Genomic DNA, 14,711 nt, shown 5'->3' on the forward strand with positions numbered 1-14,711 from the left:
CGCACCATCCCAGACAGGGTTTTGTGTATCCTGGGTAGGCAGGGCTTTACAAGAAGGTGACTGCGGAGTGGCACCCCGGTGCTCACTACGCATCTGCCGGCTAGAACCAGTTCCAGGGGCGCCCAGCCCCTGACCTGGGGAAAGTCCGGCACGGGAGAGGGGTGTAACCACCCCCCTTCCTGGTCCCACCCCTAGGGCAGGACCTAGTCACGTACCCACCTCTTTCTTTAGGATAAAGGCAGGAGCGGGGACCCTTCCAAATTAGATCATCTTTGAATCAAGAATACTTTCTACGAAAGGACTTCAAGACTCTTCTCAAGATTTCTCCCTTGTGGCTAAGGAGTAGTCACCCTGCATCCGCAGGCACCATCTAAGAACTCTGCGGTTTGCTGCAAGTCCTTCCTCAGGAATCCGACTGCCCAGCTCGACGAGAACCGGCTTCCCTGGCACCTCTGACCTCTACCCACTTCGTCAGCTCAGCTGAGATCCGTGGGTGCGAAGAGACCTCGAGGGACCGGCCATCTTCAAAACCTGCATGATTTCTTAAACAAGCACGACCACCAAGGGATCCTCTGGTGAGTGCTCTGGGGTCCGAGAAGCCCCGACCCTGAGCAGCTCCAGCACCGAAGTGCAGCCTCCCAGCATCTCCACGAGCTGCGTCGGGCCCTTCTGCTCTTTGCTGTTCAGCACGTTGTCTGGTTGCTAGCCGCTGGCTTGTGGCCTTCCTTGACGACGTCCGACAACCAACGCTGTTGGTCTGGTTGCTCCAGACCGACTTTTGCTCCCTTCTGAGAGAGGAGCACCCCGGACCCTCCTGGTCCACTCAAGACGCCATTTTAGGCCCACCACGTGGCCCTGAAATTTGCCAAGGCTTGTTGCCCCAATCCTGGGCCCAGCGACGCCGACAGCATCAACCTTCGTGGGACAGCTCGCACCTCCATCCTGGTCGCCGACAACGCCTCCTGGTCCGTGAGACTGCAGAGCCTAGCGTCGCCCACTCACCTAGTCGAGGTGACGATCATCCGGTGCCCTCCTGGTACCCTCTGACTACTGGCTAGTAGTACGAACTTGGTCCCCTCTGCTTTCAGGTGTCATCCATCTCTGATCCAGGCTTGGATCTCGACGAACTATCTCCACTGGTCGCCGGCCAGCAACTCCTTCCTTCCGGCTCTTGGCTCGTCAGCGAGGACTCCCGACGTCTGTAAAGACTTGTGCAGCCGCAGCCCTTGGGCTAGGTAACTTCGGCATTTCGGTGCCCGCATAGCCTCCTTATTTAAGGGTCCCGAGTCCCTATCGCTTCCGACTTGCCTTATCGGGTCCGCCCGAGACCACTAAACTTTCCGTGCCCTCAGGCACTTGTATTAATTGCGCACTTGAAGTATTTTCCTAAGAGTTTCGTTGTGTGCTTAGTACCCTGTCCTCATAAAGAGTACAGGGCTGTTGTGATTCTAATAAATACACTGTTTATTTTCATAACACTTGTGTGGTGTCCTTTCACTTGGTGTTCAAGGGGTATGTGATGGTATAACAGCTGGCTTAACACGCCCTCTAGAGTTTAGCCCGAAGACTGCTCGTATCCACGCTACTAGGATAGCTGGTCTAAGGTTGACTTACAACCAATCACCATAAGGGTCGTTTGGACTGATGCATAGTGATCACTAGAATAGTGAGCACTGCATATCGGGCCAACTTCTCACATTGGTGAGCAGCGGTTGGGATTTGAGCTTGCTGTTGTTTTACCACGTGTATCCTAAGAATATCCTGTGAAAGATCGCATAAGTACTCCAGGTACATATAACTTAGCTTAGAATACTCTGAGTTCTACTGAACCAGCTGTTGTAGCTCCTCAAGGCTTAGCACACCTTGGCTACAACTCTTAGCAAGGGATCAGTAGGTAAACATATAGTGTAGGTAGGTGCATCACGTACACCACACTAGAAGCAGCATGTCAGACAAAGGAGGAAACTCTGAGTCTCCCCTTGTGTCAGTCGACCCTCCTCAGGTCATGTCCAGATATGCTGCACTTAGCTTCCAAGAGATGCGACAAATCTGTACGTCTCGGAAGCTAAAACAGGGTGCAAACCCTACCATTCCTTTTCTGATTGGTCTCTTAGAGACTTATGATGCTAGGAGGGCCGGTAACACGGACCCTTCTCATCCAGAAGGGAATATGCCCCCCCTCGAGGGAACCTTAGGTGACCCTGACCTTATCCATCTCTCCGCAGAGGGTGAAGAGGAGGACGAGGATCCAGAGACATCTGGGGACGGGGCAGACAAAGGTCCAGTAGTAGTTAGCCAGCTAACTAGGGACAACTTAAGCAGGCACAAGAGTGGCACTAGGAGACCCCTGGGGCCCCTCTCCGGCCAGCTTAACATTGGGAATGGACAAGTTAGGTCTCTGTCGAGAGGCTCTAATAGATCCGTTCGAACCAATGGCTCTCGAGGCTCTTCTCGAAGAGGGATGACATCCCCTCAGAGGAGAGTGTACGAAGCTAAGGAGCGGGAAGTCAATCTGCGGATCGAAAGGGAAGAACTTGCCCTAGCCAAAGAAAGACTCGCCTTTGCTAGAGAGCAAGAATTGAGTGGGACAAATCCCACTGGTGGCAGCATTCCCCCAAGGGAAAACAGGAGTTTAGACACTAGGCACCTGAGTAAGATAGTGCCCCCCTTTAAGCAAGGGGACGATATCCACAAATGGATTACTGCTTTGGAGCGGGCCTGCACTGTACAGTGCGTCCCCCAGAGTCAGTGGGCAGCTATCTTGTGGCTCTCCTTTGAAGGTAAAGTAGAGACAAGCTCCTCACTACTAGAGTGGAGGATGCTAACAATTACCAGGTCCTGAAGAGCACACTGATTGATGGGTTCGGCCTAACCACTGAGCAGTACAGGTTGCTGTTCAGGGATACCCAGAAAACTCAGTCTCAGGACTGGTCTGATTTTGTCGATTGTGCCACTAAGGCTTTGAAGGGCTGGTTGCTGGGCAGTAAGGTTACTGATTACACAGGATTGTATAATTTGATCATGCGAGAACAGGTTTTAAACAATTGTCAGAACCAGTTGTTGCATCAGCACCTTGTCGACTCGGATCTGACCTCTCCCCAAGAATTGGGAAAGAAGGCAGACAGATGGGTCAGGACAAGGGTTAAGCAAAACCAGGGCCAGAACCAGGGTGGTCAGAAGAAAGCAGACCAGAAGGGTAAAGATTCGAAAGGGGAGCAAAATGACCAGAAGTCTTCGACAGGTCCCCAACAACCCAAAGAGGGGGGGTTCACGCTTCCCAGAAAAAGAAGAATCAAGAAGGCCAATCAAAAAGGTGGTGCCAATACTGTAAAAGTAAAACTCACTGGTTTAGTGAGTGTACCAAGAAAGGAGGGCAGACTCCTGCTACTGCGGCCCCTAAGGCACCTGTGCCCCCCTAGTACAGCCAGCAGTAGCAGTGCACCTCCCAAGGGATTAGTGGGGTTAACCTTGGGTTCTGAGGGGTGTGACAACTTAATTGGCACACTCACTCAGGCTGTCCTTGTCTGTACGGGGGATGTGGATATATCCCCCGACGTCAGTCCCAATACTTTGGGCAAATACCGACAGACGCCTTTAATAAATGGAAAAGTGGCTCAGGCCTATAGGGACACTTGTGCCAGTGTCACCATGGTGACGCCTAACTTAGTGGACCCTGGACAGATCATGCCAGGTACAGAATTCCTGGTGACCAATGCCAGCATTGTCACTACCAGTCATAGTATGGCGATTGTTGCTTTCTCCTGGGGAGGGGTAAATGGCCAGAAAAAGGTTGTTGTTAGTTCAGACCTCCCAGTGGATTGTTTGTTGGGCAATGATTTGGAGTCATCGCAATGGTCAGAAGTGGAGCACCGGACTCACATGGAAATGTTAGGCTTGCCAGCACATGTGCTTGCTGTGACTAGGTCACAGGTCAGAAGATGCCCCACTGAACCGGTGCTGGATCCTGGAACAACGGACCAGACACCTCCCAAGAAGAAGAGCAGTCGGGTTAAGGCATCGCCTTCCCCCTTGCCCCAGGTCGAGGATCAGGTCTCAGAGGAGGCTGACCTCCAGGAATTGCGGGAAACTGAACCTAAAGAACTCGAACTTGATCAAGTTGAGTTTCTGGGCTCAGGGGGACCCACACGAGAAGACCTGGGGAAGGACCAGTTAGACTGCCCTTCCCTTGAACCCCTCAGACAGCAGGCTGCTGCTGAGGCTGCTGGGAACGCCACAGGTACCCACAAGGTATACTGGGAGGATGTACTCCTGTACACTGAGGCAAGAGACCCCAAGCCTGGCATGACCAGGAGGCTGGTTATCCCCTTGTCTCAGCGTGGTTTCCTTCTTACCTTGGCCCACGAGATTCCCTTAGCAGGACACTTAGGCCAGACGAAGACGTGGGACAGACTTGTCTCACACTTTCACTGGCCTCACATGAACGAAGATACCAAGGAGTTTTGTCGCCCCTGTGTCACTTGCCAAGCCAGTGGTAAGTCAGGTGGCACGACAAAGGCCCCCCTTATACCAATGCCTGTGGTGGGGGTGCCCTTTGAACGAGTGGGGATTGACATTGTTGGTCCAATGGAACCCCAGACAGCATCAGGGCACAAGTTTATACTGGTGGTAGTGGATCATGCCTCCAGGTATCCTGAAGCTATTCCCCTTAGGACCACTACAGCACCTGTTGTGGCAAGAGCCCTAGTTGGAGTGTTCTCCAGAGTGGGCTTCCCTAAGGAGGTTGTCTCTGACAGAGGTGCAAACTTCATGTCGAGTTACTTTACTGCTATGTGGAAGGAATGTGGTGTCAACTACAAGTTCACTAAACCCTATCACCCACAATGCAATGGGCTTGTTGAAAGGTTCAACAGGACCCTGAAAGGGATGATTCATGGACTACCTGAAAAGCTCCGGCAAGATGGGACGTCCTGATTCCCTGCCTTTTATTCGCTTATAGAGAAGTCCCACAGAAGGGGGTTGGCTACAGCCCTTTTGAGCTTTTGTACGGACATCCTGTAAGAGGACCCCTGTGTTTGGTGAAGGAAGGATGGGAGAGACCTCTCAAAAAGCCTGCAACCAGCATAGTGGACTATGTGCTTGGCCTCCGCTCCCGGATGGCTGAGTACATGGAGAAGGCATCCGAAAACCTTAAGGCCAGCCAAGAACTCCAAAAAGCTTGGCATGACAAAAAGGCTGTCCTGACTGTCTATCAGCCTGGACAGAAGGTGTGGGTGTTGGAGCCAGTGGCCCCAGCAGCACTCAAAGACAAATGGTCTGGGCCCTACACCATCCTGGAGAAAAAGGGAGAGGTCACCTACCTGGTGGACCTTGGAACTCCCAGGAGCCCCCACAGGGTGCTCCATGTCAATAGGCTCAAGGCATATGTCGACAGGAAGGACATGAGCTTGCTCATGGCCATAGATGAGGGACAGGAGGAAGAGAGTGACCCTCTCCCAGACCTGCTCACTCAGAATCCTGACGATGGATCAGTAGACGGTGTTGTCTTTTGTGGCAGCCTCTCTGAACATCAACAGGAGGATTGTAAACAGGTTCTTCAGTCCTTCCGGCATATGTTCTCTCTAACACCCAGTCAGACCAATTGGTGTACCCATGAGGTTGACACTGGTGACAGCTTGCCCGTCAAGAGTAAAATCTACAGGCAGCCCGATCACGTTAGAGACTGCATCAAAACTGAAGTGCAGAAAATGTTGGAGTTGGGAGTCATTGAACCCTCGGATAGCCCTTGGGCTAGTCCTGTAGTTCTCGTGCCGAAACCTCACACCCCGGGTGGTAAGAAAGAGATGAGGTTCTGCGTAGACTACAGGGGTCTCAATGCAGTCACTAAGACTGATGCCCACCCAATACCGAGGGCAGACGAGCTTATAGATAGATTGGCTTCTGCCAACTACTTAAGTACGTTTGACCTGACAGCTGGGTATTGGCAAATCAGGTTAGCTGAGGACGCCAAGCCTAAGACAGCATTTTCTACCCCTGGTGGGCATTATCAATTTGTGGTGATGCCCTTTAGTTTGAAAAATGCACCTGCCACCTTCCAACGGTTGGTGAATCACGTTCTCACTGGGCTGGATGACTTCTGTGCGACGTATCTTGACGATATTGCTGTCTTTAGCTCCACCTGGGAGGATCACCTGGTCCACCTGCGGAAAGTGTTAGAGGCTCTGCAAGCAGCAGGTCTCACTATCAAGGCTACCAAGTGCCAGATAGGGCAGACACAGGTTGTATACTTGGGCCACCTTGTCGGTGGAGGCCAAGTTCAACCCCTGGAGAGCAAAATACAGTCAATCAGGGACTGGGCTCCTCCAACCACCCAGACTCAGGTTCGAGCTTTCTTGGGCCTGACTGGTTACTACCGTAAGTTTGTCAGAAATTACGGATCGATTGTGACTCCGCTTAATGAACTGACAAGTAAGAAAATGACAAAAAAGGTTCAGTGGACAGCGAGCTGTCAAAAAGCATTCGATGACCTAAAACAGGCCATGTGCACGGCACCTATCCTCAAGAGTCCAGACTACTCCAAACCATTCATTGTCCAAACAGATGCTTCTGAGTTGGGTGTGGGAGCTGTTGTATCTCAACTGAATTTTGATGGTAATGACCAGCCCATTGCTTTTATAAGCAGAAGGCTGACCCCCAGAGAGAAAAATTGGTCAGCTATTGAGAGGGAGGCCTTCGCGTGGTGTGGGCCCTGAAGAAACTGAGGCCATACTTGTTTGGCACTCATTTCAAGATTCAGACCGACCATAAGCCCCTCTTATGGCTAAATCAGATGAAGGGTGAAAACCCCAAACTGCTTAGGTGGTCCATTTCCCTACAGGGGATGGACTTCACAGTGGAGCATAGACCTGGCACTGATCATGGCAATGCAGATGGGCTCTCCAAGTATTTCCACTTAGAACAAGAAGACTCACCTGGTCAAGGTTAGTTTATTGTCCCAACGTTTGGGGGGGGGGGGGTCATGTAGGAGAGTAGGGTCTGCAATCCTATGATCACCCAGATTTTTTGCTTTTGTTTCACTGGTTTACGACTTTCTCGGGCTGTGGGCCTGCCAATCAGACCCACAGCCTAGCTGTTCTCTCGCTAAATTGATGTGTGTACCTTAGGTGCATTATCCAATTGGAACTGGGACACCCTGTCAGACCCTGTCACTCAGGGCATCGGTGTACCCAGGGCCTACCAGGGGCCGAAGCATGTATTATGCCACCCCTGGATGGCCATCTAAATCTGACACAACTGGCTGAGCGACAGCTGGGGCAACGGAGCGTACTCGCCCTTTGCTTTAGATATAGTATACCTATATCTAACCCTTAAATGGACACCCGAATTCCTATCAGCCACTCCTATGGCAGGCCTTGACAATCCTGAAGGCAGAGTGCGTGGAATCGTGTGAATTGGGCTCTGGCACGAGCCGAGCCCGGTTACAGCTTGCGGAACCAAGACCCAATGGCTGTTCCATGATAACGCGTACCATATTGGTAACTTCGGTATCGCGTTATCAAGACATGTCGAGTAAGGTGTCATACGAATCGGGATGCTGACCCCTCACCAATGCTGGCAACGAGGTTAGCATTCCGCCCTTCTAGAGGGACACGACATGTACGTAACTATGAACCCCGGTTAAAGTTAACTGAAGCCTCAGCTCCACAAAATGGATGCTGCCACCACAGACACGAGTCTGACCTCCTGCTGCTGGGAGTCCTTCCAGCGAGGAGAGCTTGGACAAAGGGTTTCCTGTCCGGGGCGGTGTTCGCACCATCCCAGACAGGGTTTTGTGTATCCTGGGTAGGCAGGGCTTTACAAGAAGGTGACTCACTACGCATCTGCCGGCTAGAACCAGTTCCAGGGGCGCCCAGCCCCTGACCTGGGGAAAGTCCGGCACGGGAGAGGGGTGTAACCACCCCCCTTCCTGGTCCCACCCCTAGGGCAGGACCTAGTCACGTACCCACCCCTTTCTTTAGGATAAAGGCAGGAGCGGGGACCCTTCTAAATTAGATCATCTTTGAATCAAGAATACTTTCTACGAAAGGACTTCAAGACTCTTCTCAAGAGTTCTCCCTTGTGGCTAAGGAGTAGTCACCCTGCATCCGCAGGCACCATCTAAGAACTCTGCGGTTTGCTGCAAGTCCTTCCTCAGGAATCCAACTGTCCAGCTCGACGAGAACCGGCTTCCCTGGCACCTCTGACCTCTGCCCACTTCGTCAGCTCAGCTGAGATCCGTGGGTGCGACGAGACCTCGAGGGACCGGCCATCTTCAAAACCTGCACGATTTCTTAAACCAGCACGACCACCGAGGGATCCTCTGGTGAGTGCTCTGGGGTCCGAGAAGCCTCGACCCTGAGCAGCTCCAGCACCGAAGTGCAGCCTCCCAGCATCTCCACGAGCTGCGTGGGGCCCTTCTGCTCTTTGCTGTTCAGCACGTTGTCTGGTTGCTAGCCGCTGGCTTGTGGCCTTCCTTGACGACGTCCGACAACCAACGCTGTTGGTCTGGTTGCTCCAGACTGAATTTTGCTCCCTTCTGAGAGAGGAGCACCCCGGACCCTCCTGGTCCACTCAAGACGCCATTTTAGGCCCACCACGTGGCCCTGAAATTTGCCAAGGCTTGTTGCCCCAATCCTGGGCCCAGCGACGCCGACAGCATCAACCTTCGTGGGACAGCTCGCACCTCCATCCTGGTCGCCGACAACGCCTCCTGGTCCGTGAGACTGCAGAGCCTAGCGTCGCCCACTCACCTAGTCGAGGTGACGATCATCCGGTGCCCTCCTGGTACCCTCTGACTACTGGCTAGTAGTACGAACTTGGTCCCCTCTGCTTTCAGGTGTCATCCATCTCTGATCCAGGCTTGGATCTCGACGAACTATCTCCACTGGTCGCCGGCCAGCAACTCCTTCCTTCCGGCTCTTGGCTCGTCAGCGAGGACTCCCGACGTCTGTAAAGACTTGTGCAGCCGCAGCCCTTGGGCTTGGTAACTTCGGCATTTCGGTGCCCGCATAGCCTCCTTATTTAAGGGTGCCGAGTCTCTATCGCTTCCGACTTGCCTTATCGGGTCCGCCCGAGACCACTAAACTTTCCGTGCCCTCGGGCACTTGTATTAATTGTGCACTTGAAGTATTTTCCTAAGAGTTTCGTTGTGTGCTTAGTACCCTGTCCTCATAAAGAGTACAGGGCTGTTGTGATTCTAATAAATACACTGTTTATTTTCATAACACTTGTGTGGTGTCCTTTCACTTGGTGTTCAAGGGGTATGTGATGGTATAACAGCTGGCTTAACACGCCCTCTAGAGTTTAGCCCGAAGACTGCTCGTATCCACGCTACTAGGATAGCTGGTCTAAGGTTGACTTACAACCAATCACCATAAGGGTCGTTTGGACTGATGCATAGTGATCACTAGAATAGTGAGCACTGCATATCGGGCCAACTTCTCACACTAAGTACATCCAGAAACGCCTTACCTTTTACAAGCCGACAAGATCCCTCAGATCAGAATCCCTTGGTCTGACAACGGTCCCTACTATTAGGAAAGCTAGGGTAGGCGGACCCTCTTTCCAACATCTTGCTCCCAAGTTGTGGAACACCCTCCCCCTGGCACTCCGTTGTACTCCGAACCTGCTGGCCTTTAGAAAAGGTTTGAAAACTTGGCTCTATAGTCAATGATGGGTCTGCTTCCTATCCATTTTCCCCTTTCTGTTTCAGCTATGGGTCAGAAAGCGCCGGGACACTCCTCGGAGTATCCGAGCGCTATATAAGACACCCATAACATTAACATTAACATTAACATGAACAACAGAACAACCCAAGTGTATAGGTCTCGGGACCTATCAAGTCATACAATGCTCACGGCCCCAGAAAGGATGCCAAAAGTGAGTGTTGCGCAGTGATGCTGGAGTTCCAATTAAAGACACACCAAACTTAGGACCTTTCACACGGTCTGTGAAATGAGTTGAGGGGCCAGTTAAGCATTTACAGCCACATAACTGACCCACACTGTGGTGAGGGTCTGCCTGTGTCCAGTTCACACAATGGCACCCCACAAATCACACACACCCGTTGTCCGGGCGATACAACAGTTAACCCATGTAGAGAGGTAAGATACACTGAGGCTACTGCGGGAAACCTGGAAAAAGCCAGTGCTCACTCAATGTAGCCGCCCCAGCTGGTTAATAATCAGGTGGGAGTGGGCTGGCTCCCCAAAGAAACTCGCATAAGTGGTGCACCTTCCCACCCCAGCGGGAGGGTGCCAGTCGTGTATGGAGCAGAGTACGTATTGTACTCAAAGATGCATCAAGAAGTTAACTTACGGTTCCGTAATGCATGGGAGGCGTCAGACCTACCCCCACAAAGCCGGTCCGGTTAGAGATTGAAGGCGCGCGGTGCCGTTTCTAAGTACCCGTGACCGGCCGGTGGGGTAGGGTGGGATTTCTGGTAGAATCGTCAGTCTCGCGCTAGAGCAAGTGTAGCGCGGACATCGAGACGGGCACCATCTTGGAAAGCCCGGAAGCACCGCAGGCCCGTGGTCTCGCTGCCAATTACTCACAAGGGTCGCCCAGTACCGCCTGACCTGAGTGGGTAGTGTGTTTAGCGTGCATGCAAGTGGAGGCCAGCGCTACATACAGCACATCATCAATGAGGGAGATACCCCACTGACAGGTATAGTGTTAGTTCATAACAGTCATGGTGAAGGTACATAAGCCTGTTGGAGAAACTCATAGTTATTGAGAGGGGTGGGCACACTGTGCCTCAGTAATGGCGGTAAATCCATATCTGGTCTAGAGGAATGCAAGGACCAACTGCGAGTTTGTAGTAAGTGTCAAGTACACCTGTTAATGATGGATGGGGGAGTTGCTAACTGTGCTAGAGTGTCATCAGTCATATGCTATGTGTGGGTGTCACATGCCATATATCACTAGTTTATAAACTCATGATGTGTGTCATGGCAATATCCTTGTGTCCTTAGGATGGCGTATTGTGCAGTATGGCTCACAATAGCTATGTGTACATCCCTAAGGTGGTTCATTGTAGGGTTAGTGCAAGTCTGTAAATAGAACTACTCAAATCAAGAGACTCCAGGGGATATTCTTGTTAAGTCCTGACTGGTCAGTCGCTAGTTGAAGGACCCACCGTTGTTCCATGTGGAACAGTGCATTCTTTGATAGCCGAGGGTGTGTTTCCAGTAAGCCCCATTCAAATGCATCTGGTGAATGTTGTGGCTCTTTGAAATGGGTGGTCATTTTGGGGTTGCTCTTCGGGCATCTAAAATGGCTCCTGTGTTCCATTATGCCGACTTTGACCGGTCTGGTGGTCATGCCGATGTATAGCAATCCCCACATGCATCTCATTACATAAACACAGTGTGAGGTGTTACAGTTAGTGTGAGTGGCCATTTTCCAACGCACCCCATTCTGCAAACTCAGTTCTTTTGTTACTTTTGTGAGGTGAGAAACAGAGCACGACCCACACAGGTAGAGTGCCCTGTGACCAGGGGTAGATCCCACATTGTTGTTTGCCCTTTCCTTTGTAGTTTCTTGGGTTTTGTGTGGATCAACATATCCTTGATGTTGGATGTTCTTTTAAACGCGAACCCGGAAACGGGTAAGTTTAATGATCCTGTGTTAAGGATATGCGAGTTCTTGCAGATTACAGCAAAGACCATAGCAGAGATGACCCTACTCAACCTAGGGGTGGGGTCTTCTCTTATGGGAGTGTACTACTTCCTGTCACTTAGTTGTCTGCGGCATTCCATGTCGTAGTCCAGAGTGGACATAATTACTGTTGCACCGCCTTTGTCTGCCTGTTTAATAGTGATACTCGTATCACTTGCTAAGACTTGATGGCAGCAGTTTCGTCACTGGACAAGTTGTGAAATACAGCAGGAGTGGTAGTGCTGTTAAGATCTTTTAGTACTGCTTGCTCAAAAGTCAGCACTTTGTTGGGGATCATGCTGCTGGTGGGAGCGAAAGTAGAAGGTTTATGAAGATCAGAGTCATCGGTGGCTGGTGGTGACTGGTCTTGAAAAAAGGCTTGTAGCCGGATTTTACAAAAAAAACCTTGTACTTCGCAAACGTCGCGAAATTTGTCATTCCTAGGTGGTCAAATATACACTTTAACCCTTGTTGACTGCTACCAAAAAGTGTAGGTAGATCCTCCTGGTCCTGATGAATTGCCAACTAATAAGTTAACAGGAAAGAAACATGTTGACCTTTTTCATAAGCGCATAGACTCCACATCCTTAGAGTGAAGATACGTACCTTTTTTCTACTTTTAAATGTGGGAGGGACCACATTCATTAAAAATTGTCTTGAGTGGACCACCTCCCCTATTTTAATCCACTTCCTTACACTCCACTTTCACCTACACTGATCTAGGGCTCTCACACGCACCTCACCCACTGGCCTAAAGGAAAAAAGATCTCCGCCAAGAAGGCCCCGTCACGGGTGCCGATCGGGTATTGCACCGCCGACCGATAAGGAGCAGACCCGATGATGAAGCAAGACACCCAACTGCCTGGGTGTGTGAGGGTCTTTTTCCGAATGGAGTGGTCTCTTCTCCCCACTTATATTACTCCATACTAGTCATGTAGCCCTTGCAAAAAACACACTAAACCCTGCTTTTTATGTTAGGAACTGCATACTAATTTTGCATAGTACCTTACAGCATTAACTGATTGCTTACATTAAACGCAGATGTTTTCCTTTGTGGTTGGTGTAATAGAGTAGCTTTTATTGTGGACCAGCACAGTCTCAAAACTATTATGTATTTATCTATAGATGCCTATATTCTCACAACATTTTCAAGCTGTGAGCTTTTTTATACTCCTTGATGATTGATCATCCATTCGCTTATGTGCATATACTACCGGAGTATCCTATTTTAACTATGCTACCTAAATACTGTAGATAAAAATATGGCTATCAAAATATTGAGAGGGAAGTGTGTGGGTGTGCGTGGGTGTATATGTGTGTGTGCAGATTTAATATATCTAACTCCATATAGATGTATCTTGATGGGTACACATAATGGTATGTAACTTTGGAGTTAAGAAAAGCACTTCTATACCGACCAATAGATACTTTACGTAATGATAGTTGATATTTAAGCTACATTATTTTGGTAGCACCATTTTTCAAACACAAGATTCTGACATAAAACTCACTTACGTGGCCGTTGAGCTGGAGCCAGATATTGAAGGATAGAGTTGCTGCATCTCATCTGATTGGATCCCACTATCTCGAATGGAAGTGGTGCTCAGACTAGGAGAAACGTCTTGTCCATTAGAAGCCAAACTTTTATAAAGTTTTATCATGGAAGACCTGGATGAAACAAATTTCAGCATTACAAAAAAGAATTGTGTTTTTGTAATATTGTAGACTATTTACTTTTATAGACTGTCTCCGAAAGCCTGATTGGAGGAGAGTGGTAACCTCTGATTTCTTGAAGAAATGGTAGATCCTCAGTGAAGGATTTTCAGAGAGTAAAGAATCCTCCAGCAGAATGACCTCCCCCATAGAGATAGTATAGAAACCATCATTTATCTGGATGATAGGTCATTAGTTGGAAACCCTTCAGTTGAGAATTTACCATGCCATTAAGAAATCCACTAGCGATCAATGTAGGGTTTTGGATAAAATACCCCACTCTAATCTTCTTGCAAGACATTCACAGTTTTTGCTATTTTTTACCATTACACAGATGTGTTCTGATAACAACAGCAACATGCTACTTCAGCACAATGCTTTATGCTTTGCAGGGTGTTATCACACACTAACATTAGTTTATTTTGATTACGTAGGAGTAGTTGTATGAAACATTTACTCTGTAGTGTGCAACTCAGGGCAAATTGGATGCTTGTGAGCCATGAAAAGGGTAGATTGGAACCTAGCAAAGGTCCCTGGTAACAGAAAAGCTACCTCAAAGGTCAAGACATCTACCCGGCCTCAAACAGCCAATAAGGGACCATTACCTCCAATATACAAAGGTCAGTAGTAGGCATGGAAAGTACTCTGATGTAGTAGTGTAGAAAAGCTTGGAAATGTTAATGTCAGCTCAGATCATGCACTATTTTTTCTAGGTGAGTTGTCTTTTGAACTTATAAGGTCTCAAAAAGAGCAATGAGACATAATGATGACCCATCAAGTTGCACATGAGTACACCTGGGCATTTTTTGTTCCTGAAATGCAAAACGTAAACTGCATCGCAAACCACTTTCCCCCCATTTTTTTTCAGTTTTCCGCATCTGCGAAAAACTACAAAGCTCTTCCTCCTTCCTGAATGCCCAGAGCAAAGCACAGGTAAACTGCTCTGACAGATTAATAAACTGGGCCACTTGCCCAGTGGTGGCTGTATGGCAAGAGGAAATTATCTCTAAAATGAGAACCCTGTTCAACCACTGTAAGAAATAAGTGGGCAGACCCAGTCCTACATTTTCTGCGCATCAGTCTCCTATACTGTACTTTATATCTTGTACACAATCTGTACATCTCTTTGGTGTTCCACATTTGATGGAAGACCAAATGGCTGCTAATTAATTATAGCGACAGTCCTGTTTTTAAAAGTCGTTTTTATTCATAAATGGTGGGGCCTCATCTGGTGTGCAGCGTGTTGTCCCAGAACCCAGGCTAAATAATGTTACAGAAAGATCTCTGAATACACATGCCTCTCAAGATGGCGCAGGATCTGAACAATCCATTTTAAAAAGGGA

General features: G+C 49.4%; 1 protein-coding gene across 1 annotated transcript in view; it reads right to left on the minus strand.

The window, feature by feature from the left end:
- Positions 1-14,711, minus strand: part of ARHGEF33 (Rho guanine nucleotide exchange factor 33) — a 371,211-nt gene that overhangs the window by 185,625 nt on the left and 170,875 nt on the right. The window contains exon 14 of the mRNA XM_086925777.1: positions 13,171-13,323. Within this exon, the coding sequence (XP_086781903.1) occupies positions 13,171-13,323 (153 nt within the window). The remainder of the gene's footprint in view (positions 1-13,170; positions 13,324-14,711) is intronic.

This window comes from Lissotriton vulgaris, chromosome 6 (assembly GCF_964263255.1).
Source record: "Lissotriton vulgaris chromosome 6, aLisVul1.2, whole genome shotgun sequence".
Lineage (NCBI taxonomy): Eukaryota > Metazoa > Chordata > Amphibia > Caudata > Salamandridae > Lissotriton > Lissotriton vulgaris.